Raw genomic sequence first — 23582 nt, 5'->3', positions numbered from 1 at the left:
GTTCATCTCTCTAGTAATCGGATGAACCAGATTGTAGATAATAATGTTTTTGAAGAATTGAAGCCATTGATTGATTCATAGTCTCTGTCCTTCCTCTAATTAACTCTTACGATACAAAGCAAGAAGAAAAGAGTAATCTCTGGATACTACAATATTCTATGGATTTCTACGCATGAGATATCATCCAAATTCTTTCTTTCTCTTTCTATAGTAAACTACTAATGGAACTTACTCTATAATATAATTTGAAATTTAAATTTGTTTGAATAATTTCTCTAAGTTATAAGTTTAAGTTAATAGAAGAAGTTCTATTTGCTCAATCAATTATTCCCCTATAATCTTTTCTCTCTTTTTGTTTGTCCACAACTTCCTATCAATCTAAACAAAAGAGTTCCGGTTTGCCATCCTTCCCTTGTATTCTCTTTGTTTGTATATCTATTACAAAGAATAGGATACAAGTAATGAATTCCAGGCATCCCGCAAAACGAAAAAAAAAGTATAAACAAAGCAACAAAAGGGGTTTGGAGATTTTTTGTTGATAAACAAGAAGTTCTGGTCCTGGAGGTACAATATCAACTACTTGATGTCCATCCGATGGATCAACAACGGTTATTTCATATCCACCCTTTTCTTTACGGACAAAATACTTAGGCTCCGCCCTTGGTCTTAAAGTTAAATCAGATCAACTTAATTAAAATTATTATATATAAGCTATATTATATTTAAATATTTTTTATCAATTTAATTAAAAGTATTTATACTTGCTCAAAATGCTTCAACTTAATTAAAATTATTTTAAAAATATTATAATAATTGTGTTAGGTACCTATTTATGTGATAGTTGCATATTGTAAAAGCTATAACATAATTATTATAGTATACTATATCAGAGTTATAGTTGTTAGCATCCGCAACGTACGTGGCGTTATAACGCCATGGGCTCCATTGCCACGTGGTAGTCGATCAGGTGATCGACTATCGATCACCTGACGACTACCACACATGGTGGTCGACCAGATTGACTACCACCACCTGATTGTGAAAAAAAAATTAAAAAAAAATGCATGGCCCACCACTGTCACCGATTAACGCGTTCAGAACTCTGAACGCGTTAAATACCTCACTCCTCCCTCGCTCCTCCACGTCCTTTCCTCGCTCCTCCATGTCCGCTGTTAACGCGCGATTAACAGCGCGTTGCGGATGCTCTTATAGTAATTTTAAAATATTTTTATTAAATTCAAATAATTTTATAAAATTAATAAATAATATTATAATAAAAAGATGCTTCATATATAATAAATTTAATTAAATCGAAGCAACTTTTGATAACTAACTGAAATAAAAATTATTTTTAAAATTAAAATATATATTAAATGCTATTTTATTATTTGTTAAAGAAAAAAAAGTATTCTTTATAAAAAAAAATAAAAGATTCTTTTTATTTTTTTAAAGTAGCCTATGAGGTCAAGTTCATAAGTTAGATTAGGAAGTTTTGTTTCTGCAATGGCATGATTAAGGAGGCGACAAATCTTGGCTTTGTGCCTTTGTTAGTGCAACGACTTGAGCTAAGAGACAAAAAGCCACGCCCTTTCCCTTCCCTGCCCTTTCGCCATTCCAGGATCGCTTTTCCACGCGAGAGGAGGATGTTTTCGGGGTTGATCCGGCGACCGGAAGCTTCGATTTTGCCGGAGGAGGCGCAGGGCCCGAGCCTGGCGCTGACGGCTGAGCCCAAGCCCCGGCTCCGATGGACGGCCGAGCTCCACGAGCGCTTCGTCGACGCCGTAGCCCAGCTCGGGGGACCTGAAAGTCAGTATCCTTTGCCCTTCATTGATGGTCTCCCTACTCCTTTTCGCCATAGATGACAAACAAATGCTGAATCGTGAACTGCTTGCTTTCTACGTCGTTTTCTGATCGATTCAAGAGCTGGTAGCTATCGTTGCTTATTTTTTTTCCTTCAAAACGCATCCAGATTTGAGTTTCCTTGCCGGTTGACTCCAGATTTACTTTGTGATCCAATTGGGAGTTCATTGTGTCTCCTGATTGCATGTAATCGCATGTCTTTGAATCCTCTCTGGTCTGCATCTCCCACTTGTCTTTCTAATCCAGTTAGAACACCATTTACGCTTTCGGGTTCAGTGAAGGGTGAGCTTTTGTTCTTTGGAGGCGTCTCCAAAGGGTGATTTGAGGTGGCATTCTATGAATTTGAAGCAACACTAGAGTGATCTCCAACCCTAACAAATGATATCGGAGGCGGGAGTCATAAGCAGCAGCAGTGTGTTTGATCCTAGAACTGCAATGGAAGTGATGCGAGACTTGTTTTGAGGTGAACTCATTCTACAAAGAAAAAAGGATGCAGTTCTTCACCGGATTCTTGTCAATGCCAACAGAAGGAACATGTTTATCTATAGAGGAGATTGATAGAAGGCCGCACCATTATGTCAAACACATGGCTTCCCTTAAGTTCTGTTTGGATGGGATGAGAGAAGGTTCATTAGAAGGGGAGGGGAAGGGAAGGGAAGGAAGGGAAAGAGAGGGGAAGTAAAATATTTATGTTCTCCTTCTTTGGAAGGGATGTAAGGTTCATTAATATAACATGTATTACCTTATTTGGGAAGAAAGGAAGGGGAATGAAGATTGCATATATAAAGTTACAAAAATACACTTATTTCTTAAAAAAGACAATGTATGTAGAGGACGGATAGAAAACTATAAAATTCTATCAATATTGCATGTAAAATTCTTTAAAAATACCCTCACACAACGCATGCTCTTTGGATAAGTCTCTGTCCTTAAAAGATTAGGATTATTAGTCTCTGTCTTCTTGAGTCTTGTCCTCGAAAAGATTTACGACGAGGGTCGACGTCGGACATCGTGGAGTGTGAGCGGTTGGACACTAATGGTGACGACGTGCGTTGTGTGAGGAGCAATAGTGCAAAGACGAAATATCTAAATAGATGAGTTAATTTGAGAATTAACATTTTAAAATAGGGACAAAATTGAAATAAAATATTTTTTAGTTTCCGTTCCCCTTTCTTACACCCTAAATAAGAGTGTAAAAAATTCTAACGATTCATGAGTATGGAAGGGTAAAGCTTACCCTTCCCCTCCTTAACTCACTCCAACCCAAACAAGAATCAAAATTCTTCTTCCCTTTATTTACTCTCTCCTCCCTTTCCCTCACCTCCTCCCAAACAAAGTGTTAAAGAGGACTAAACATATGTAAACACACAACAAACACGAACATGCATATCTACTGGGAACAACGTCCTTTAAGGAGATCAAAAAGGGGGCATATGGCCTCCCTTTAAGGGGATTGTTCCGAGCAGAAACCTCACCATGATGATGTGACGGCACGAATCTACTTCAGACCAAAGAGTGATGGCGTAGAAGTCTTCTCTTTGTTTTCTTCTTGTGATGCGGTGGAGATAGTCGATCCTGTGGAGAATAACGTCAAAAGGCTCACCGGGCGTTACTCCGGTGAGATCCCTCCGATACCTAAATCATCATGGAGCACCAAAAAAGTATAATAAAAAGACGAAATGGAGTAAAGAATGATAGTAGATGAGAGTGGATCCTAGTCAATCCTGAGGGAAGTCCAAAGGGCACACCTCCGGGAGAGAAGCCAAGGGACTGACCTCCCTAAAAGGCCCCTTGCAACCACCATGTCTCTTCATGTTGATAACCGTCGTGTCCCTTCATGCTAGCAACCGTCGTGTCCTTTCACATGTCAGGAGGTCGGGAACTTGGGAAATCGGCAAGTCAGGAACTCGACAGGTCGGATGAGTCAACTTGGATGAACTCGGTCGATTGAAGACTATTGACTCACCACGTAGAGTCTATGTTGACTAAGTCCTGAATCATGCCACACGACTCTTGCGTTGATCAAGTCAAGGGACTCCTACATGAATTCTTTGTTGACTGAGTCAAGGGTCGGCCACGTGGACCTTTACTTACTCCACATCAGGGATCAAAAGGGGAGGAGTAGGTTGCTTCGATACCAAGTCAAAACTAACAATGCACTCCTATATATATTTATACATGCGCACATACACAGATCACTTGAACCGAATACCTATGACATAATATGTCATGTGAGACTATTAATATATATTATAACACTACTTGGTGATGTCAAGTCTGATTTGGTGACTAATAAATTATCGAATTCATGCCTCAATACATAGAAATGCTTGTTCCACACAATGTTGTTTCTCTTATATGAAGTCGTCTCTTGTTCTTTCAGTGGCAACCATTCAATAATTTTAATATGAAACTGTTTCATGTGTCACTATTTTACACCTAATGGCAAGTCAAAGCTAGCACACACCCCTATACGTATTCATACATGCCACATACACAGATGACTCAAACAGAATACCTATGATACAATCTTTCATGTGAGACTATGAGTATATATTATAAACTTCTTAATGACATCGAGTTGGGTTTGGTGACTAATAAATTAGCAAATCCATGCCTCAATACATTGGTATCCTTGTTTCCACACAATGTGTTGGTGCAAGGAGCACCAGTCTGCTTTCAGGATTTCGGTATTTGACAATATATCTAGGTCTGGTCAGTTTGATCAAGGGTTGATCCAAACAGGGTCAAATGGTTGAATGTGAGTGAAGTGATGCGTGTTCCGCAAGTATACGGAATGTCGCCAAGTAATAAAAAGATCGAATCCACAGGGACCGTGGAATTAGTTACTAACCTAGCACAATAAGAGTGGAGAGTTCATAGGAATTGGTTTGGTGTGGGGGAGAAAGAGTGTTCTAGAGCTCCTAATCCTTAATTCGGAGAGAGAGTTCGACTGTGACAGAATGTGGGAAGGCGATCCTAGGACTTCGGATTCCTCGAGATATTGATTGATTGACTTGGATCCTCTACCATTCCTCAATAATTGCACAATTGTAGGGATTCTAACCAAATTATCCAATTAGACCTCGTCAGGCTTCCTCGGAATAAATCAATGGTGTTCTAATGTTACTATTGTCGGTTTGAGATGACTCTAGATAGCCTGGTTTATGGCTTTCCCGCTGTCACTCAGGCGCCCCAGCGTGCTACTAGAATCCTACCCTCTGTCACAGGGTATCCGTTTAAAGACCTCTCCCCAACAATGAGTAACCGTTAGTTATCCCTCATAAAGACTCATTATAGCCTAAGCAATTCCTCGGAAGGTCCGGTTAAAGACTTTCCTCCTGTCACGAGGCGTCCCGGGTGTACGATCCTAAGAATTCCTCAAACCACAAATAATCTCTACCCTTATAGATTCATACCATTCACAAGCATATCATCAAACAAGTATAAGGCACAAATCCACAAAGCAATTACACAATCATATCATAGAACATGGTAGATTAACAAATCCAAAGTTACAATCATCCAATAACCCCGATTCCTCCTACATCCTAGAATCTGGAGGACTACTCCATAGCGGGGAGGTTACAATACAGAGAAGAAAGTAAAAAATACATCCTATTCCAAGAATCTAAGAAGAAAATAAGAAATAGGACTTATCGATGAGCTTCTTCTTCTCCGGACTGCAATCTCTGCGAAGGTGAGGCGTGGATGTGATGGAGTGTCCGGACGGATGAACGGATCGTCGAATCTGGCTCCGGAATGAGGCGTTGGTGGCTCTAGCACGCTCCGGTGGCTCTCCAAGGTCTCCCCCCTTTTTCAGGGCACTTAAGGGGGTCTATTTATAGGCCTCCACGAAATTACCCTATGAGCAGCCAGGCACGCCCCCGTCACACGGCCGTGTCTGGGAGACACGGCCATGTGTGGCCGCCCTGCTGTGGTGGAGGCACGGCCGTGCCTGTGGGCACGGCCAAGCAAGAGTTGGTGTTCTGTTGGGAGGCACGGCCGTGCCTGTAAGGCACGGCCAGAGGCAGACTATTCTCTGTTGGGAGACACGCCCGTGCCTCTGAGGCACGGCCATGGGCAGACGCTCCTCTGTTGGGAGACACGGCCGTGTCTGGGGGACACGGCCATGCCTTGGCGTGGCTCTGTTGAGGAGACACGGCCGTGTCCATGCCTTGGCGTGGCTCTGTTGAGGAGACACGGCCGTGTGCTGAGAGACACGGCCATGTCTGGCTGCTGTCTGGAGGAAGGCACGGGCGTGCCTTTGGGGCACGGCCTGGGCTTGTTGAGTGTCTGTTTGAGGGCACGCCCGTGCCCTTGAGGCACGGTCTCAGGAGGTGATAGACACGGCCGTGCCTGTGAGGCACGACCCTGTCTTGCCATGTCTTCAATTAGTACTCCATTTCGCCTGTTTTGCTCCGTTTTCCGTCCTGAAACACACAAAAACACGAGCAGTCCTCCGAACTAGGAAATAGAGAATACAATGCCAAATGCACAGATAAAGGATGTAATGTACGCAAGATATAGCATGAAAAGCAGAAAGATGTGCGAATAAAGTATAAGAAACAGTTATATATCCTACGCACATCATCCCGGATCATACTCCGAGCGCCTAGAGCAGTCTAGACGCTCTAGTGAATTCCAAGCGCCTGGACCAGGGCATATCCAGGCGCATAATTTGATTCCAGGCGCTCGGACCAAAAAGAATCGGTCTGGATAAATACCGACGGAACCAGATTGGATTGAATCGGTTTGAAGCGCTCGAAAAGGGATCCGGGCGCTCGGAAGGGTCTTTATAAGACCTATACGTTCAACATTAAGGAAGAACACATATTCTACTACTCTCTCATCCCGCGGTGTTGCCGAACGCGACCGAAGTTCTAGTCGTGCAACCGGAGAAGTTCCAGAAAGGGTGCGTTGCGTTCAGGACTTCCAGATCGGCCGACTTGAGTGTTTGCTCAGTTTTATCTTACTATTTGTAATTACTTTTTTTATCATACTTTGACTGTAAGACGGATTTCTCTATCTTCGAAAAGAGTTTCGAAAAGGAGACTACTAATAGACAAACGTCTCTCGTACATAAACCTTGGATGTACTAACCTTGAGGGGTTAAGAACCAAGTAAATCTGCAGGTATTATATGTTGTGTCTAATTCCGCTGCAAGTTCTCTGTGATAGTAAAGTCGAACGAACGAACGAACAAATGAGCAAGATTCAACCCCCCCCCCCCCCCCCCCCCCCCCCCCCCCCTTCCTCCTCTCGCACATGCACCAGTCCTACACAATGTTGTTTCTCTTATATGAAGTTATGCCTCCTGTTCTTTCAGTGGCAGCAGTTCAGTGATTTTAAATATGACACTGTTCCATGATGTCATTATTTTACACCTAATGGCAATCTTTCTTTACTTTTAACTCTCTTTTTATCGAAAGGGATTATTAGTAGTGTCCTTGTGTTATATTTTCATGCAGGCAGCCTTTATATATGGTTTTCTAAGCTTTTGTGGTTGGCATTTTCATGAACAACAATGAAGGCTATCATTCGTTGTAAGTCACTGGTTGAATATTGTTGAATATTTCAGAGGCAACACCGAAGGCTATCATGCGGACAATGGGCATTAAAGGACTTGCGCTGTTTCACCTGAAAAGTCATCTCCAGGTATCGGCATGTTAAATTCTATTGTCTGACGAATTCTTCCTTCATTGATAGAATAAACTGTTAACATGATTTTCTTACTATAATACTTCTTTTTCCTGTTATTGTTTCCAGAAATACAGATTAGGAAAGCAATCAGGCAAAGAGATGACTGATCAGTCAAAAGACGGTAGGTCAATTGGCTCGTATCTATACTCAACTCATTCTAGATACAAAGGTTTCTACGAAAACCTTGTTGTAGCTAGGAATGAACCTTCACTATGTTCAGAAACTGTTTCAAGCTATTTATTTTAGATCATTTGGATCTTTAAGTTTAAGTTCTTTCCATATCCTACGAATGCAACAGGCTGTATTTTGCCTAAACATGCTTCCAATCAGCTAGGAAACATAGCTGGTGAGATACAACACCAAACTCTTAAATGAGATTCTTATACTCTCTTTGGAGCTGTGTTACACCAATATTGTACATGATAAAATGGGGGAAATGTAATAACATCGTCGCCGCGTTGACTACTTTTTCCTAAGTTATTAATTCATTGTTATTCTGTCATTATCACTGGTTCTTCATATTACCTTGTGGCGACAATTCTTTGTACCTTGTGTTTCAGCTTCCTTCCATTTGGAGAATCCAAACAACACTGCTTTGTCCCCGAGAGTGCCAATGTCTGATGTCAACGAGTAAGTCATATTTAACCTTGCCGCGATACAATCTTTCTAAGATGAGGATTGCTAAATTAACTTTGACATGGTTGGTTCTTCTGCTTTCAGAGGTCAGGAAGTAAAGGAGGCATTACGAGCACAAATGGAAGTACAAAGAAGACTGTTTGAACAAGTGGAGGTACTGAGTAATTATCTCTGTTTTCGTCCATTTTGTGTAACCTCTACATTTACTATTTCGATCTTGTCTCTGCGGAGGCACGAGTATGAGACTGTAATATCATCTTTATGCGATATTTTCGACTAGGACACACATTGTGTAAGCTCAAATTGCTTAGCAGATTTTACTAACACCCTTCTTCGTCCTTCGAGTAGGTTCAGAAGCATGTGCAGATCCGAATGGACGCCTTTCATGAGTACATCAATTCCTTACTTGCAAAGGCTTATGAGATAGCATCAGATCAAGTCGCTTTGAGTAGTTTCGCCTCAACTGAGCATGGACTTGCAGGCATGCACCTCCCCATCTGATCTCTTGATGAACACACCTTTGCACCTCCCCATCTGATTCTTCCTTGGAAGCCACATGAAGTGAACACACCTAATCAAAACTGCTGTTACTGCATTAGGTCCATCCTTCATTAGCCTCTTGTAAGATGATCACATGAAGTGAATTCAGATTGATGATGCAAATGGTTAGTGTTTATGTCCATGCTAATCAAAACTGCTGTTACTGCATTAGATCTCTCTTTCCTTTGTAAATGGAGAAAGAAGCATTAGCCTCTTGTAAGATGATTGAAGACACTCCAAAATTGTTTAGCATGAAGTTTGTTCTTGTTCTTGAGCCATTGTGATTGATGATGCAAATGGTTTGTGTTTATATCAACTATTTGGGATTAATGATAAAAAAAATTATTCTTTTATTTTAAGTTTTTAGTGAAATTATATGACTAGTAATATTAAAATTAATTAAATTATTAAGTATTATATTGATTAATGTTTTTGTTGTCGGGCATCTATTATTAAAATTATATTTATTTTTGTTAGAATACAAAATATTTAAAATTATACTCATTCTATTTTTCCATCCTAAAATACTCTTATTCGAATACTATTATAGCAACTTTAATTAAAAAGTTCTCAAAATTACTCTAAATAGTTTTAGTTAACACTCAACTATTTTAACATTGGTCAAAAATATTAATAAAAATTACTCAATTTAATCAAAAATAGCCATACACTAATGGAGCAGTTTTAATCAAAAATGCTAAAATTAAAGTTGTTTTCGTCAAAGTTGCTACCATAGCGTTGGTTAAGGATATTTTTAAGAAGAAAAAAATTGAACGTTTTTTAATTTTTTTAAAAAAATAATTCATCTTTTAGTTAGGGGAGCAAACAAAAATCAAATAGTCTAATATTATATAACTTAAAATTTGATATTCAAATTTGATTTAAAATTTAAAAATATAAATAATTTTAACTCGAGTTAAATTCAAACTTGAATTCAAAAAATTCGAATTCTGTTTGAATCTTGATTTGAGATGAAATGAATTATAGTTTAAAACTATTTAAATTTGAGTTTCTATTGGAATAAAAAGGGCATAAGTGGTTAAATTTAAATTTGTTAGAGGGGCGTTAAAACAATTATAATTTTGAGGGTTTAATAAAAATATGTAACATTTGAGGGATGAAATAAAATTCTTCCCGGAAAATTCGATGGGCCTGGCTGCGGCCCATGGGCGCTGTGAAAGCCGCCAGATCGACCAGTCCACTCGCGACCTCCGCTAAACAAAGCAACGAAGTCATCTCGTGTCGAGCGAAACCCTAGCTAGTTGCTTCTCCGGTCGCCACTGGATTTTCTTTTCGTGCCTAGCGATCGGTTTGGTTCTCTTGCCATGGATTTCTCCGCCTCGATCTTTGGTTTTATGATGTTTTCGGCTGAATACCTCTTTCGGTGATCTGTTTCGTTTCGAGCGTAATAACGCGCAGCATGATGTGATTTTTGTGCAAAAAAGTAGTATTTTTTTGTGCTTTCCCTCGATTTTACTGGTAAATGGGGAGATTTGCTTGGCTCCGATAGTAAAATGATTCAATTTGTAATTTTTCGGAAATTTGCTTTTCTGGTGATGGATTTTCCGTGATTTGGTTGAAGAGAGCTCTTGATTTGTTTTTTGGCAGATCATTCGGAAGGAATAGGCCATCATGGCCGATCTAGAGAATCTGCTATTACAGGCAGCTGGGAGGACAGGGTCTGGCCGGAAGAACAGCAATTCACGCAAACAATCGAGATGGAGGCGAGAAAGTTCCTACTCTGATGGAAGTGACTCGAAGGATGATGATTCAGACAATCCCAAGTATACAAAAAGGAAGCCGCCGGGCTCACAGATTCCGCTGAAGAAGAGGTTTGACCCGCCGGAGACTGACAGGAGGAGCAGCCGGAGAGATGACGATTACGATGACAGTCGTAGACACAGCGATGATGATTCAGACAGTGCTCCTTCGGTTGGGAGTGACCTTTACAAGGATGATGCAGACAAAGAAGAACTCGGGAAGATGTCTGAGCTTGACAGGGAGATGATATTGGCAGAGAGGAGCACTAAAATAGATGATTACAAACTGAAAAAGATGGCAAGAGCTTCATCTTCGAAGATGGAGAGGGGCCGAAAGAGGGGCTCTCCTCCGATGCCACCTCCCGGCCGCTCAGCTGCCCGCAACGATAAGACAGCCGCAAAGAGTGCTTTGAATGAGCTGAGAGCGAAGAGAATGAGACAACAAGATCCCGATGGCTACCGCAGCCGATTAAGGGACTTGACTGGGGAGGGAAGCAGTGGCGGTTTCGGTCTCGGTGATTCTTCTCCTCCCAGACATAGAACTGTTGGCATGGCTGCCAGTCCTCCCAGTGATAACAGCAATGAAGGCGAGAGTGGAGGCAGAATTGACAGCGAAGACGACGACAAGTTCGGGGAAGATAAGAAGATAGATGATGACTTAGAGGATCTATCCCCCTCGAGGTTGGATGCGCCCAAGTTTGAGGATGTTAAAGACATAACTATCAGGAGGTCGAAGCTTGTGAAATGGTTCATGGAGCCCTTCTTCGAAGAGCTTATTGCAGGGTGCTTTGTGCGGCTCGGTATCGGGAAGACTCGCTCCGGGAAGCCCAAGTACAAGCTATGCTTAGTCCGGAACGTCGATGCCACTGACCCTGAAAAGCATTACAAACTGGAGCACTATACCACCTACAAGTGGTTGAATTGCATCTGGGGCAGCGATGCATCGGCTGCTAGATGGCAGATGGCTATGGTTTCGGATTCGCCGCCGTTGGTCGATGAATTCAACGAGTGGAAATGGGAGGTGGAGAAGGGGAATGGCCGGATGCCGACCCGTCAGGAGGTGCTCGACAAGAAGGCTGAAATCCAGAGGATCAGTAACTTTGTGTATTCTGCTGCCACTGTAAAACAGATGCTGCTGGAGAAGAAGTCGGCCTCATTGCGGCCGGTGAATATCGCGGCCGAGAAGGACCGGCTGAGGAAGGAAATAGAAATTGCCGAAGCTCGACGCGATAGACCAGAGGTGGAGAGGATCAGGGCACGGTTGAAACAATTGGAAGACATGCCGCAGCGCACGAAGCAGCTTGATGAGAAGGCTGCTCGGTTGGCAGAGATGAACAAGAGAAACCGAGCTGAGAATTTCAAGAACGCCTCGGCTTTGAAACCGGTTAACACTTCCTTGAAGGCCGGGGAAGCCGGCTACGATCCATTCTCGAGGAGGTGGACGAGATCGACGAACTACTATGTCGCAAAACCTGGGGGAGTCGACGGCACATCAACAGCAACTACTGAGCATGGCAATTCTGGGGAGAATGCTAGTGCTAATGTAACAGCAACAATGAATGAAGTGGAGAGAGGTGAAGCAGCGACAGCTGCTGCGCTGAGAGCTGCAGCCGGTGCCGGCAAGCTGGTAGATACGGTCGCGCCGGTAGACCAAGGAACAACCTTGAACTTCCTTCACGATTTCGATCTGCCGATCTCATTGGCGGCCCTGCAGAAGTTTGGAGGTCCTCAGGGCGTGCATGTGGGGCTCTTGGCGAGGAAACAGAAAGTCGAAGCCACTTATGGATACAAGATTCCCGATAGCGATGGAAGGAGACATCCGCTGACTTTGACAGTCAGTGATTATAAGCGTCGAAGGGGTTTGCTGTGAATGATACTTTTCTCACGAATTGTTGTTCTATGTAAGTTTCAGGTAATGCTCATGGAGGACATTGCTAATCGAATATATGGTATGGCTTGCAACATCTGACTTCATGAAGTTTATTTTTAGGGTGTTTCAATTATCAACATCGTATCTTTTGGATGATCATATTGAATTCATTGGATGAATAGAGATCTTAGAACAAAAGAAAAGATGAGAAAATGGATTTGTGCAGGAGAACAAAGTCATTGTGAGTTTGTGATCAGAACAGTGGGGATGGTAGAGGACTAGTTTTGATCAAAGCTGTTCTTGCGAACGAAATAAAGTGAGTTGATATCCACTCTATTAGTCGATAACGAATCGACAGCGGTTTGAGTGCAAACCATCAAAACTTAAGCATCGGCTACTTCAATGTCATGCAAAATCTTGTAATAGTCATATGTTAGCTATGAGGGGGTGGTTTAAGTGATGATGGGAAAAGTAGAAGGTGAAATACAAGCTAAGGGTGTCGCCGATAATGACGACAAAGCAAAAGCGCAAACATCATACATGTATGCGCGCACACACAAACATGCAAAAGCAAAAGCATTCGTAGAACACACACATGCATACACACAAACAAGCAAAGAGCAGTCATGAAGTTCGCCTCATTGACTACTACAATGAAGAAGAAAATACTCCTGGAATACAAAATACACACGCCAATAACCAAAAGGTCATATAAGAAGGATATAGTTCGAACCCAAACCAATCGATCTCTCGAATCATGATTTTTCCCAATGATAACTGATCGCACCAGCTGATCCATTTTGATTTTTTAAAACCTTTCTAACTGACAAAAATATGGGTTTCCATCCAATAATCGAAAAAGTGTGATGAAGATGAGAACCTGAAGAAGATCTCACTTCCCCACAGCATGTGAAACAACACACAATGGCCATCAGAGATAGAGATGAGAGCACCTCTAGAATATTAAATAGTGATCTCGCCATTTCTATTCCATTCACTGCAACATAGTTGGATAAGCTCGACACCAGGATTTGCGAGAAAACCTGAGGAACTTGCGAAATAAGATTACACCTCTTCTTCTTTGGGGTTCAGAGAAAATAATCAGGGGCTGGTTTCTTTGAAGGAACTCCTCTAGATTCCTGCAACAGATTAGGTCATCGCTTAGTGAGTTCACTATGTGAGATAAAGAGGAAGATTTAGAGAAGAAAAGGTTATAGGAACGAACATGTGGTGCAGCTTCAAAAACACGAAATTGCTTGTTCAGATTCTCATCGAGCTCCAGAATAGCAGCTACATTACCGCATCTGGAAATGGAACTTTTTGATGTAAGGTGTAGTTTTTTATTCATAAGCACAGCAAACAGCATTCCAAATCCACGGAGGACAATCGCATCCGCAAATGTTCATTGTATACAAAGGAAGTACCTGGTGATCATTGTTTACAAGGAAAACTGGAGAAAATAATAGATCTATCAAGAATTGCCGAAAAACAAATAGGGATAGGAGAAATCAACTAAGTGTTGTCCCTCAGACTTCTCGGAGAAGTTTTCAAGACAAGCAAGACCTCTGAAACTTAATCTGTGAGCAGACTTATACAACAAACAAAATTTGTTCGACTTTATTGGAATGCAGTTACATTACCTCTTTTTGCCCAGTTCGGGATGTAGTTGATTGCAGAGAAAATATATAATATGCATGTAAATGAACAACAGCCGCGATATTACCTTTGCAAACTAGAAATTGCTTATAGCCATAATTGACTAAAAACAGATGCAAAAAGCTAAATTCTAGTTTGTTGTTTTATAAAACTCGGTGCAAAAAGTTAGAAAGCTTTGACAAAAAAATTTGTTTGTTAGCTGCACCAATACTATGTTCGAAAATCACAGATTGACTACTTAATTCATATGAGCAATAATAAGCAGTTTAAGAGCACCTGTAACAGTAATTTGGAGCAGACCAGACTGTTACAATCTGGTTATTGAACATCCATTTGTATCCTTCCATCACGAGTTGATGTGCACGGCAAATATAATCGATATTGTTTGCATGGTTGAATGATGTTACAACATTTCCTCCAAACAAGAAACCTGCACCCCTAGGACTTAGCCCCCAGCCATCGACATCTTCTGGATCTGACCATAGCAGATCACACATGGCTCCATCATGAGGCACTTCTTGTTTGCGATCAATTGTTCTTATCTGTGAAAAGATCATTAATGACAGTCGAGAAAGTTGCTTTGACAGGCATGAACACACACAAGAAAACTGACCTGATCAAGTGTTGTTATGGCAGGAGAAAGACCCCCATGGACACTGAATATTTTGTTTTCAATCAACGCTGACAGACTGAAAAATTGCATGAACAATAAAAGTAACACTAGCAATTAGGATCTATGCTGGATTACTAGCAATTTATAACCAGTATTACCTCAAGTAATCAAAAATGTCTGTGCAATATCTCCACACATTCACAGAACCATACTTGCGAAGACACTCGTCATAGAATCCATATACCTAGCCAGAAGGAACACCAATAGCTTGTAAAACAGAACTAGAACTCATGGAAACCATTGTAGTTTTTTAAGATCTTGAACCTGTGTGATCTGTCGGCTTTCATGGTTCCCTCGTATTAGAGTTATCCGGTCTGGATACCTCACCTACAGAAGCACATTGAAGGTTGAATAGAAAGATTGAATAGAAAGAATGGGGAAAAAACAACTGAACAACTGATGGTCGGCAAACAGAATATGTTGTCTACATACTCAGACCAAATCAGCCAGAAGTTGGCAGCTAATATATACAAGAATAACTGCAAAATGTAAAGAAGCAACATAATCGATGCCCGTCATCCCAAGCCAACTTTATGGAAAATTCTGATAACTGTAACTCATTTATCATCTGAAGGTTTCATGATTGATCACAAGGTATTCAGTGAGTATACGACCCTTTATCTGTGTGTGTTAGTGACAACCTCTGGAACTCGCAAAACATTCAACAGTAGCAAACAGGCAAGCTGTCTATATTACAGCACCAAGTGGAGCAGACACAATTATCAGTAAAAAATAACTTCAAAACATGAAGGATCACCAGATGACAGACACCAGCCATACCAAGTAGTGAACTTGATGCAAAACACTGATGGCTCACCAATGCATTTATCACGCAAAGGTTTCATCACATATAGTCAGTGAATTATTATCTACCTCAATGTTGTGTTGTCCCGTGACAACCTCTGGAAATTGTTTTAAATCATTTTGTCACACAAAATGTAATAAAAATTTACAAAACAAGCAATTGTCGCAACTATTTGAGGCACAGATCTTATCCTGCCGTCTACGTATTCAAAGTGCAGAGGCAAAAAATTAACTTGACACAGGTTAGATGCACAGTCAAACTGTAGTCAACAAGAAAAAAAAAAGAAATTTGGACTTCAACCAGAATCACACATCTGTTCATGTAGAATTGGTTTATCTAATTGCAAATTCATGTAACATTTTTACAAAGACAAAAAAGGGACAGAAAAAAAAAATCATCTCTAATGTTAAGTGTTCAAGCAACATGGAAGAATTTGGTTCTTCCTATCTTGTGGATCAGGAATTCCTTGCTTGCTTGATAATGCTGCTTTACCGGAATGTAAAGTTTTATTCAAGGTTCAACCATATTTAAGATTTCAATAGAGAAGCATGGCCACATGAACACTGTCAAAAGGAAATACAATTGAAGAAATGATTTTCTCTATGATCCATAAGTTTAAGGTGGGGCTTGGAGCTTTGCTCTCAAACAAGATACGTGTTCAATTGGACTGTCGATCTAATAAGTAGCTTACACATAAATGCTAGAAGTCCTAAAATGTAAACAAATTTTGAAAAATAGCTGAACAGAGGTGGAAGGAGGTACCTTCAGTGCTAGCAGAAGCAAAAATGTTTCGACCGAATAAAATCCCCGATCAACAAAATCACCCAAAAACAAGTAATTTGTCTTAGGGCAATCACCTCCTACTTTGAATAGTTCTTTCATGTCATAGAACTGACCATGAATATCACCACATATCTGAGATAAGCAAATCAAATGCAGTCAAGAAATAATGTACCAAGAATAAACTCATCAAAATTATGATGGATCTAAGAATTGATATAAGAAAACAATGTTGGACACATTGTACAACTTGAACACAACTATGACAGCCATCGAGCATGGAAGAAATAAAATACCCTGGAAAAACGTAATTCATTGCACAAAGTAACAAATACCCATATATTTGGTACATTGCGAGATGTCATAAGAAAAACTTTAGCACTAATCAAATGTCAAATTTAATTGACACTAAATATTGTAGGAGATGGAAAGGTTTCCTTGCTTAATTTCACACTCATGAAACATAGCCAAAAAAATGAAAGAAAAAAAAACTCTTGGTCCAGTAGATTGATAAAATAAATTCCTGCAGATAGGCTGAAGAGTAGAGAAATCACAATAGTTTCGGTTACATGGGGAGAAAGATATCCTAGATCTTTTCAACAATGTAATATGTGTGATAAAGATTAAATGTGCTTCCATGTTAAGCAGAGAACCTGTCCCATCAACATATCATAGATAAACTAATTAGCAATTGATTCAGCTTTCCTTTACATCCTAAAGTGGAACCAGAATGAGTCTATCCCAATGCAAACCTTAGCAAATCCACGACCAGCTCTTTGACAAGCTGACCTACAGTTCAAGACACAGTTCAAATGTATACTGCTGGTGGTGCTTGCAAGATGCAGCTCATAGAAAGTGATCTAAGACCAGAAAAAAAAAAAGATCTTTTCACGCAAGGGTGGCTATTGCAATTGAGTCTTCAATCCAGAATTCTTATTTTTTCAATCCAATTCCAATGTCAAGTGTTCAGCATGTTAGCAAAAACTAATTGAACATACAAGCAATCGGACAAAACTCAGCACTATAAATCACAATCGAGAAACAATATTTGCATACAGTGGACAAATTCGTGTCTGAGTAACTACAGATTTTGATTCTCTAATCAATGAAATATATATTTACAATCCCAACAACATACAGGAGATTACATCTAGATACGCAAGGTCAGTTTGCAAATTTGGTCGCAATCAACTCAAATTTATCCGTCGATGTGAGAAATCGAAAACAAACCCTAGGCACAAACTCCGAACGAAAAAGATCCTGCTTTGGTGAAAAAACAGTAATCAACAGACGATCTAAACGCATCCGTACCAAACGCAGATCGAGGAAGACCTGGCGAAGACCGGAGTCGATTCAATCGAACCCATTGAGAAAAAGGATATAACAGGAGAAAAAACGAAGCGGAGACGGACAACATGGATCTAACTAGGGTTCCATACCGTGACGGGAGCATCGACTCTCTGCACGTTACTCTCCTCAACGAGGATCTCCATGGCCTTGAGGCACAGCGCCTTCACCTCCGACTCCTTCAGCGGTTCACACCGCTTCAGCTGCTCGATTTGACGGTCCAAATCTGACATCTCCCCTCTCCTCCACCGCCTTTACCTCCGATTTCTTAACTTCCAGTCGCGACTCCTCCTCCTCCTCCTCTCCCTCCCTCCCTCCCTCGATGCACGCAGTCGCTCAGCCGCCTACAATAGCGAAAAAAAGCTGCGGCAAACAACAGCAATTTTATAAGTACCGGTCGGTGACGGTAACCCACCGAGACCGGTGAATGCTTGATCTTTTTTGGGCCGGGTTTTTTTATACTGCAATGTAAACCCGATCCATAAAATGAGGATCCGGATGTGAATCCGGAAACCCATTAAGCGCCTCAACGGAGTAAAACGTAGTCAATCCGTTTAACTATCAAATATCCGACCCAATTAAACATGCAGTTAATCACTAACACATTTTTTAAATATTTAATAAAATACGTACTCAGTATAATTGAGATGATTAAAACCTAATGAAGTTTTTGCATGGGTACATTTTGTAATTCCTAATTTAGGTAAAATCAAAACAATATTCTATCAACTTTTATCCAAAGCACTGTAAAATGTAGCAGTTTTGTTAAAAACTACTATAATATTGCATAATTTTAAACTATTACAGTAGTGTTGAAATGAATTTAATCAAGTTAAATTAATTTTGAGTCACTTAAAATATTAATCAAAATTATTTTAATATTAATTATTATTAATTAGAGATTGTTAAAAATTATTCTAACTATAAAAAAAATAGTCTAGTGCATGAGCTCTCATCAATACAGATCTTAAAAAAGAATCGTACATAATCTAAGATTTATTATAATTATAAAATCTTACCAAATTGATAAAAAGTACTTCAATGCTATGATAGTGATTTTTTATAACAAATTATTATAATATATATTAAATTTGATTAAAATTACTTCACAATACTAATTCGAACCCAATGTAATTTTTCATAGACGAACCACCATTTGTCTTGGACTAAATTGAGAGGAAATTCGAACCTACTTCTCGTAAACCTAGTTTTAGATACCTTACAAAATTTTAGTGAGTCATGACAACTACTACAACCGAAATGATAAAGATTTGAATCTCGATGAAGTCGAGCAATACTCTTATCTAAAATGCACAAACAGAGCCCATCAACAACATATAAAACCACCAATTTGAAATCCTAAATTGATGGAAATAATGATTTTTTTAACCCCCCGTTTAATTTTGTTATTCCAAAAGAGGTTAAAAAACCCATAATTTTATTAAAAAATATTATTAAAATAAAAAAATATGATATAGTATCTTTTAAAAGCTAAAAGTTTTATACATATAATAATTTAAATTAAAAGAATAATTTTAATATAATAATGCTCTATCTACTACTCTTTATTTTTCTCTATTCTAATTTTAATAATAACATCAACCATAAATATGCAATGGGACCCATACACTTGACCAATAAGGAAGCCTCTTTTCACGTACCATGGCGGGTCGAACGCATTCAATTCCAAAAGTAACTTGTATAGTGTTGTACTAGGTCTAGAAACCGTGTACTTGCGCATGGTACTTCACTTACAAAAGTCAACGTCTCAGTTGTACTTCACGTTAAAAAGGTCAACGTCTCAAAGTCAACGTCTCAGTTGTACTTTGCCGTTGCAACAAAAAAGTCAACTTGCACATTGTGTTTGAAAGGATTATAGACAATTTTCATTTTGGCCTCAAGAACAACTTACCTCTGTTTTAAAATACCCACTAAAATTTTGAAATCATCAAAATGCCCTAATTTTTCAAACTCTTTTTCCTAATCATTTATATAATTGTTCCTTTTATAAGTAAATAGCCAGTTAATGGTTAGAATTTAAAATAATTAAACAAAATTACTAAGATCACATTAATATTTTAAAAGTCTAAATAATTTTTTAAACTATTTGATAGCTAATATGATTATCTTACTAGTTAAAAATATTTGAGTATTTTAATAATCAATAGAGTTTGATATAACACATGCTATTAAATAAAATGTGAAAAAAATACTTTAAAATAATTAATTTAAGATGACTAAACAAGAAAAATTCTAAACTTCGGACATAACTCCATAATAAATATAGAAATAAATATGTTAAATAAATAAAAAATAATAATTATAATTAATTTCTTGTATATTATCTAAATAAAAAAATTAATTACCAAATAACTAATTATTTTCTTTATTCTTTAATTGTGTATTTAAAATTATTTTTTTATTTTTTTCTTCAATTGTTATCTACTATATGTCTATTATAATGATTTATTTTCTTCTGCATTAAAATTTTAAAAAGAAACTCTAATAACATTAAAAAAAACGTTTATCCCTGATTATTAACATTATTAATTTAAAAATAAATTGATAATATGCCACATAAAGAATGTTCTTAATAAATAAAAACATTGGGGTTATTTGATAATTAATAAATTGAGGGGCATTTTAACAAAGAAAAAGATCAACGTCAAAATTAAAATTTTTAGTAATCCATTATCATATAAATATATTCCTAATTAGTTGCAATCACGAGCAATTATTGTAATCCAAACTTGATAATTTTTAAATAATAAAAAATATATGTATTTATAGTTGACAAACAAATAATAATTTTCTAGACCAATCAAAGCAAAGCATTGAAGACTATAAATCAAGTCTGATCCTTCGCTTAACCTTCAAGAGAGCAACTAAAAAGCACCATGGCGGGCATGAAGAAATTTGCTTGTGCTTTCCTTGTCGCGGCCATCTCCATCATCGTAACTCTAGCTCACGAAGGCCACGATCACAGTGCCATGGCCCCGTCGACACCGGAGCAAGCTAGTCCACCGACATCGACCGCGATGTTCACGACAATCCCCACCCTCATGATGGTCATGGGAGCCACTATTTTCTCGTTTGTTGCTTGCTTTTCCAACTGAGTTATGTGCCTCTATCTATCCATCTATATTTAAATAATAATAATAATTTTTTTTCTTTTTCATGATTTATATTCTCGTGATTAATTGTTAATGTTATTTAGATGTGATTTGAACAAAATCATGTGATGATGATGTACCTTTTCACAAAGTAATTTGATGTGATTTCATTGAATAAATTGTGTGATAAATATAAAAATCTAATTATTGCAAGAATGCAATTTTTTATGACAATTAGATTAATATAATTATATCATTGAAATTATGTTTGCATGGAATGTTATAATTTAATTCGAGCATAATCTAACGGTTCTAATTATTGGATCTTAATTTAAGCATATTAAATTAAAATTATATAAAAAATAATAAAAAATCGATTCTAGTTTGGTTAGTGAGTAACTGGTGAACAATTGAATAAGTTATTATGAATTTAAATTCAACTTGAAAAAATATTGACCAAGTTTGAATTTGATTCAAATTCGATAATTTTAAATATGAAACAAATATTTATTAAGCCGTTTGCACCTTACTCTAGATATCAAACTCACTCAAGCCAAGTTCTATGCCTTAGCCCCTTCAAAGCTTCATCATAACTTATTCTAAACTATCTGACTATTAGTCACATAATCTTCATAATCACTATATTCACAACCTAATTTCATAATCACCGTATCGAAACTAAATAAGACTTTAATTGGATAAACTATTTCTCAAACAAACTAATAAATATTTATTCATTATAATTTCCTTGAACACAATTGAATATCTTTTCTCCTCTATTTATTTGAAAAAATAATAATTTATTTTCCTTTTTCTTTTTAATCTCTATCAAGTAAATATTAAATTATCCTTATTTGCTACATTTAATAAATGTGATATTCTACAAAATTTATATTTATTTTCCTTTATTATTTTTTATCAATAAAAAGAATTTCATTATACTATCAAAAGAAATAAAGGCAAAAAAATAAAAGGGCATTTCTTTTTATCAAAATCATAAAAAAATATTTTTTTATTCATCATCAAAATAACATCTCATGTCATCCCATCCTATTTTCATTCTTGAAAATATTTTTATGTTCACTATTATAACAATTGTATCATAACTACTCTAATATAGAAAAAATAATTTAAATATAATTATAGCAACTATACTGATCCGGTATGAATATCCCTCCCCGAGGGAGGAATACGTATAGAGGACGGAAAGAAGCCCGGAGGGGTATTTCCTGGAAACTAAAGGAAAGGTAGGGAAGATCGACATCCCTATGAGACGAGCTCCTCCCTTAACACAAAAGACACAAACCTCACGTGAAAGACCCGGACCCCCTTTCCCATCAGCACGGACAGGTCATCCTCCAACCAAACGATAATCAGGCAGAATGTAAACCTCAGCAAGGGGATAACATATACGAGGATATACCCGATGAGCTCTGCCGTACTGAGAGTCATTCCTTGACGATAATACACCATCTCATAACCAACCTCATAATCGGATGCCTACCTCATAACAAGGTACCGGCATCGCATGCCTACCTCCGGACAAGGTATCGGCATCGCATGTCTACCTCCTGCTAGGGTACAGGCTTCATAGGCCTACCTCCTGATAAGGTACTGGCTTCGCGCATGCCTACCTCCGGACAAGGCACCGGCATCGCCTGCCCACCTCCGGCCCGGCATCGCATGCCTACCTCATAACAAGGTACCGACATCGCATGCCTACCTCCTGCTAAGGTACAGGCTTCACAGGCCTACCTCCTGATAAGGTACTGGATTCGCACGCCTACCCCCAGACAAGACACCGGCATCGCCTGCCCACCTCCGGCCCGGCATCGCATGCCTACCTCATAACAAGGTACCAGCATCGCATGCCTACCTCCTGACAAGGTATCAGCACCGCATGCCTACCTCATGATAAAACACCGAAATAACATGCCTACCTCGGGGTAAGGTCCTAGCCCTGCATGCCCACCTCATAACGAGACCAGACCATCACACGCCTACCTCCGGGCATGACCCCGCATGGATCTCCAGACAGCTCTACGGAGATCTCCCAACTAAAGTAAGGCCACCAGCACATAGGCCTCCTAGGCGCGCTTCCCCAATCCAGTCACTCCCGACATCCGCCTGTGGAATGTATATTAACAGAGCACCACGTCAACCTCCCCACCGAAATCAGTAGCACATCTGTGAGAAGGAGAACATAGACTAAGTCCCTTGCTTGGCCCAGCCTAATCCCAATCATCTAAAGAAGACACTTCGCGCGGGCAGAACCGTCAGATAAAGATCTACAAATCCGAGCCGTCGGATAACCAAAAATCCTCGAAGATTATCCTTACCACATCAATAACAGGATCGACAACCAATCACAGACACCGAGATCCTAAAATATCGCCCTGCCACCCCTATATAAGCTCCACAGGTATGACAATGGACTCTCTGAATTTTTCTAGAATACACACTTCTTTGCTCGTTGCCTGACTTGAGCGTCGGAGTGGCCACGCCGGGACTCCCCGGTGCCCCGCTGACCCGAGCGTTCAGTTGTTATCTTCTCAGGGCCTCCCTCCTCGATGTGGAAGTACAAGTTGACGCGGCCTCCTATTGCCTGGTATTGTGGCTATCGTCGGCAAGGAGTCGGAACATATACAATTATAGTAATTATAAAATATAATTATTACTATTTTTGTTTGAGATCGCATTCGGATGATTATTCATCGGACACCTAACTTCTGCTTTGACGAAGTTCGCACGGAGTCCACGAGCGGCTGGAAGAAGACCATGATCCTGTAATGCTTAAAAGAAGGGACAAAAGGTTAGAATGAAGGTTAGGGATGCTCTGG

The 23582-nt window shown here is 39.1% G+C and overlaps 3 protein-coding genes across 4 annotated transcripts in view; 2 read left to right on the top strand and 1 right to left on the bottom strand.

Annotated features, from left to right (window-relative positions):
* The window catches only part of LOC141841371 (protein PHR1-LIKE 2-like), an 11464-nt gene extending 2765 nt beyond the window's left edge, over positions 1–8699 (top strand). The window contains exons 2-6 of the mRNA XM_074729533.1: positions 7441–7517; positions 7629–7683; positions 8123–8192; positions 8283–8352; positions 8547–8699. Of these exons, the coding sequence (XP_074585634.1) occupies positions 7441–7517; positions 7629–7683; positions 8123–8192; positions 8283–8352; positions 8547–8699 (425 nt within the window). The remainder of the gene's footprint in view (positions 1–7440; positions 7518–7628; positions 7684–8122; positions 8193–8282; positions 8353–8546) is intronic.
* Positions 8700–9958: 1259 nt separating this feature from the next.
* Positions 9959–12505, top strand: LOC141842034 (protein RTF1 homolog). Of its 2 annotated transcripts, none has more exons than XM_074730248.1 (2): positions 9959–10047; positions 10347–12505. In XM_074730248.1, the coding sequence occupies exon 2, from the start codon at positions 10371–10373 to the stop codon at positions 12366–12368; it is 1998 nt and encodes a 665-aa protein (XP_074586349.1). In that variant the 5' UTR covers positions 9959–10047; positions 10347–10370; the 3' UTR covers positions 12369–12505. The 2 variants fall into 2 exon arrangements, with proteins under 2 accessions (XP_074586349.1, XP_074586350.1); XM_074730249.1 differs by lacking the exon at positions 9959–10047 and adding an exon at positions 10205–10217.
* Positions 12506–13060: 555 nt separating this feature from the next.
* LOC141837946 (serine/threonine-protein phosphatase PP-X isozyme 2) lies at positions 13061–17916 on the bottom strand. Its single transcript, XM_074725316.1, has 8 exons — positions 17722–17916; positions 16265–16417; positions 14962–15024; positions 14796–14881; positions 14638–14713; positions 14301–14566; positions 13594–13672; positions 13061–13507 (listed from the first exon to the last, which is right to left on the bottom strand). The coding sequence occupies exons 1-8, from the start codon at positions 17860–17862 to the stop codon at positions 13457–13459; spliced, it is 915 nt and encodes a 304-aa protein (XP_074581417.1). The 5' UTR covers positions 17863–17916; the 3' UTR covers positions 13061–13456.
* Between the last annotated feature and the right edge of the window lie 5666 nt (positions 17917–23582).

This window comes from Curcuma longa, chromosome 11 (genome assembly GCF_044706935.1).
Source record: "Curcuma longa cultivar G26 ecotype Majalengka, Jawa Barat chromosome 11, ITB_CL_G26_1.1, whole genome shotgun sequence".
NCBI lineage: Eukaryota > Viridiplantae > Streptophyta > Magnoliopsida > Zingiberales > Zingiberaceae > Curcuma > Curcuma longa.
The sequence above is the reverse complement of the archived record's forward strand: the minus strand, read 5'-3'. Positions and strand labels throughout refer to the sequence as shown.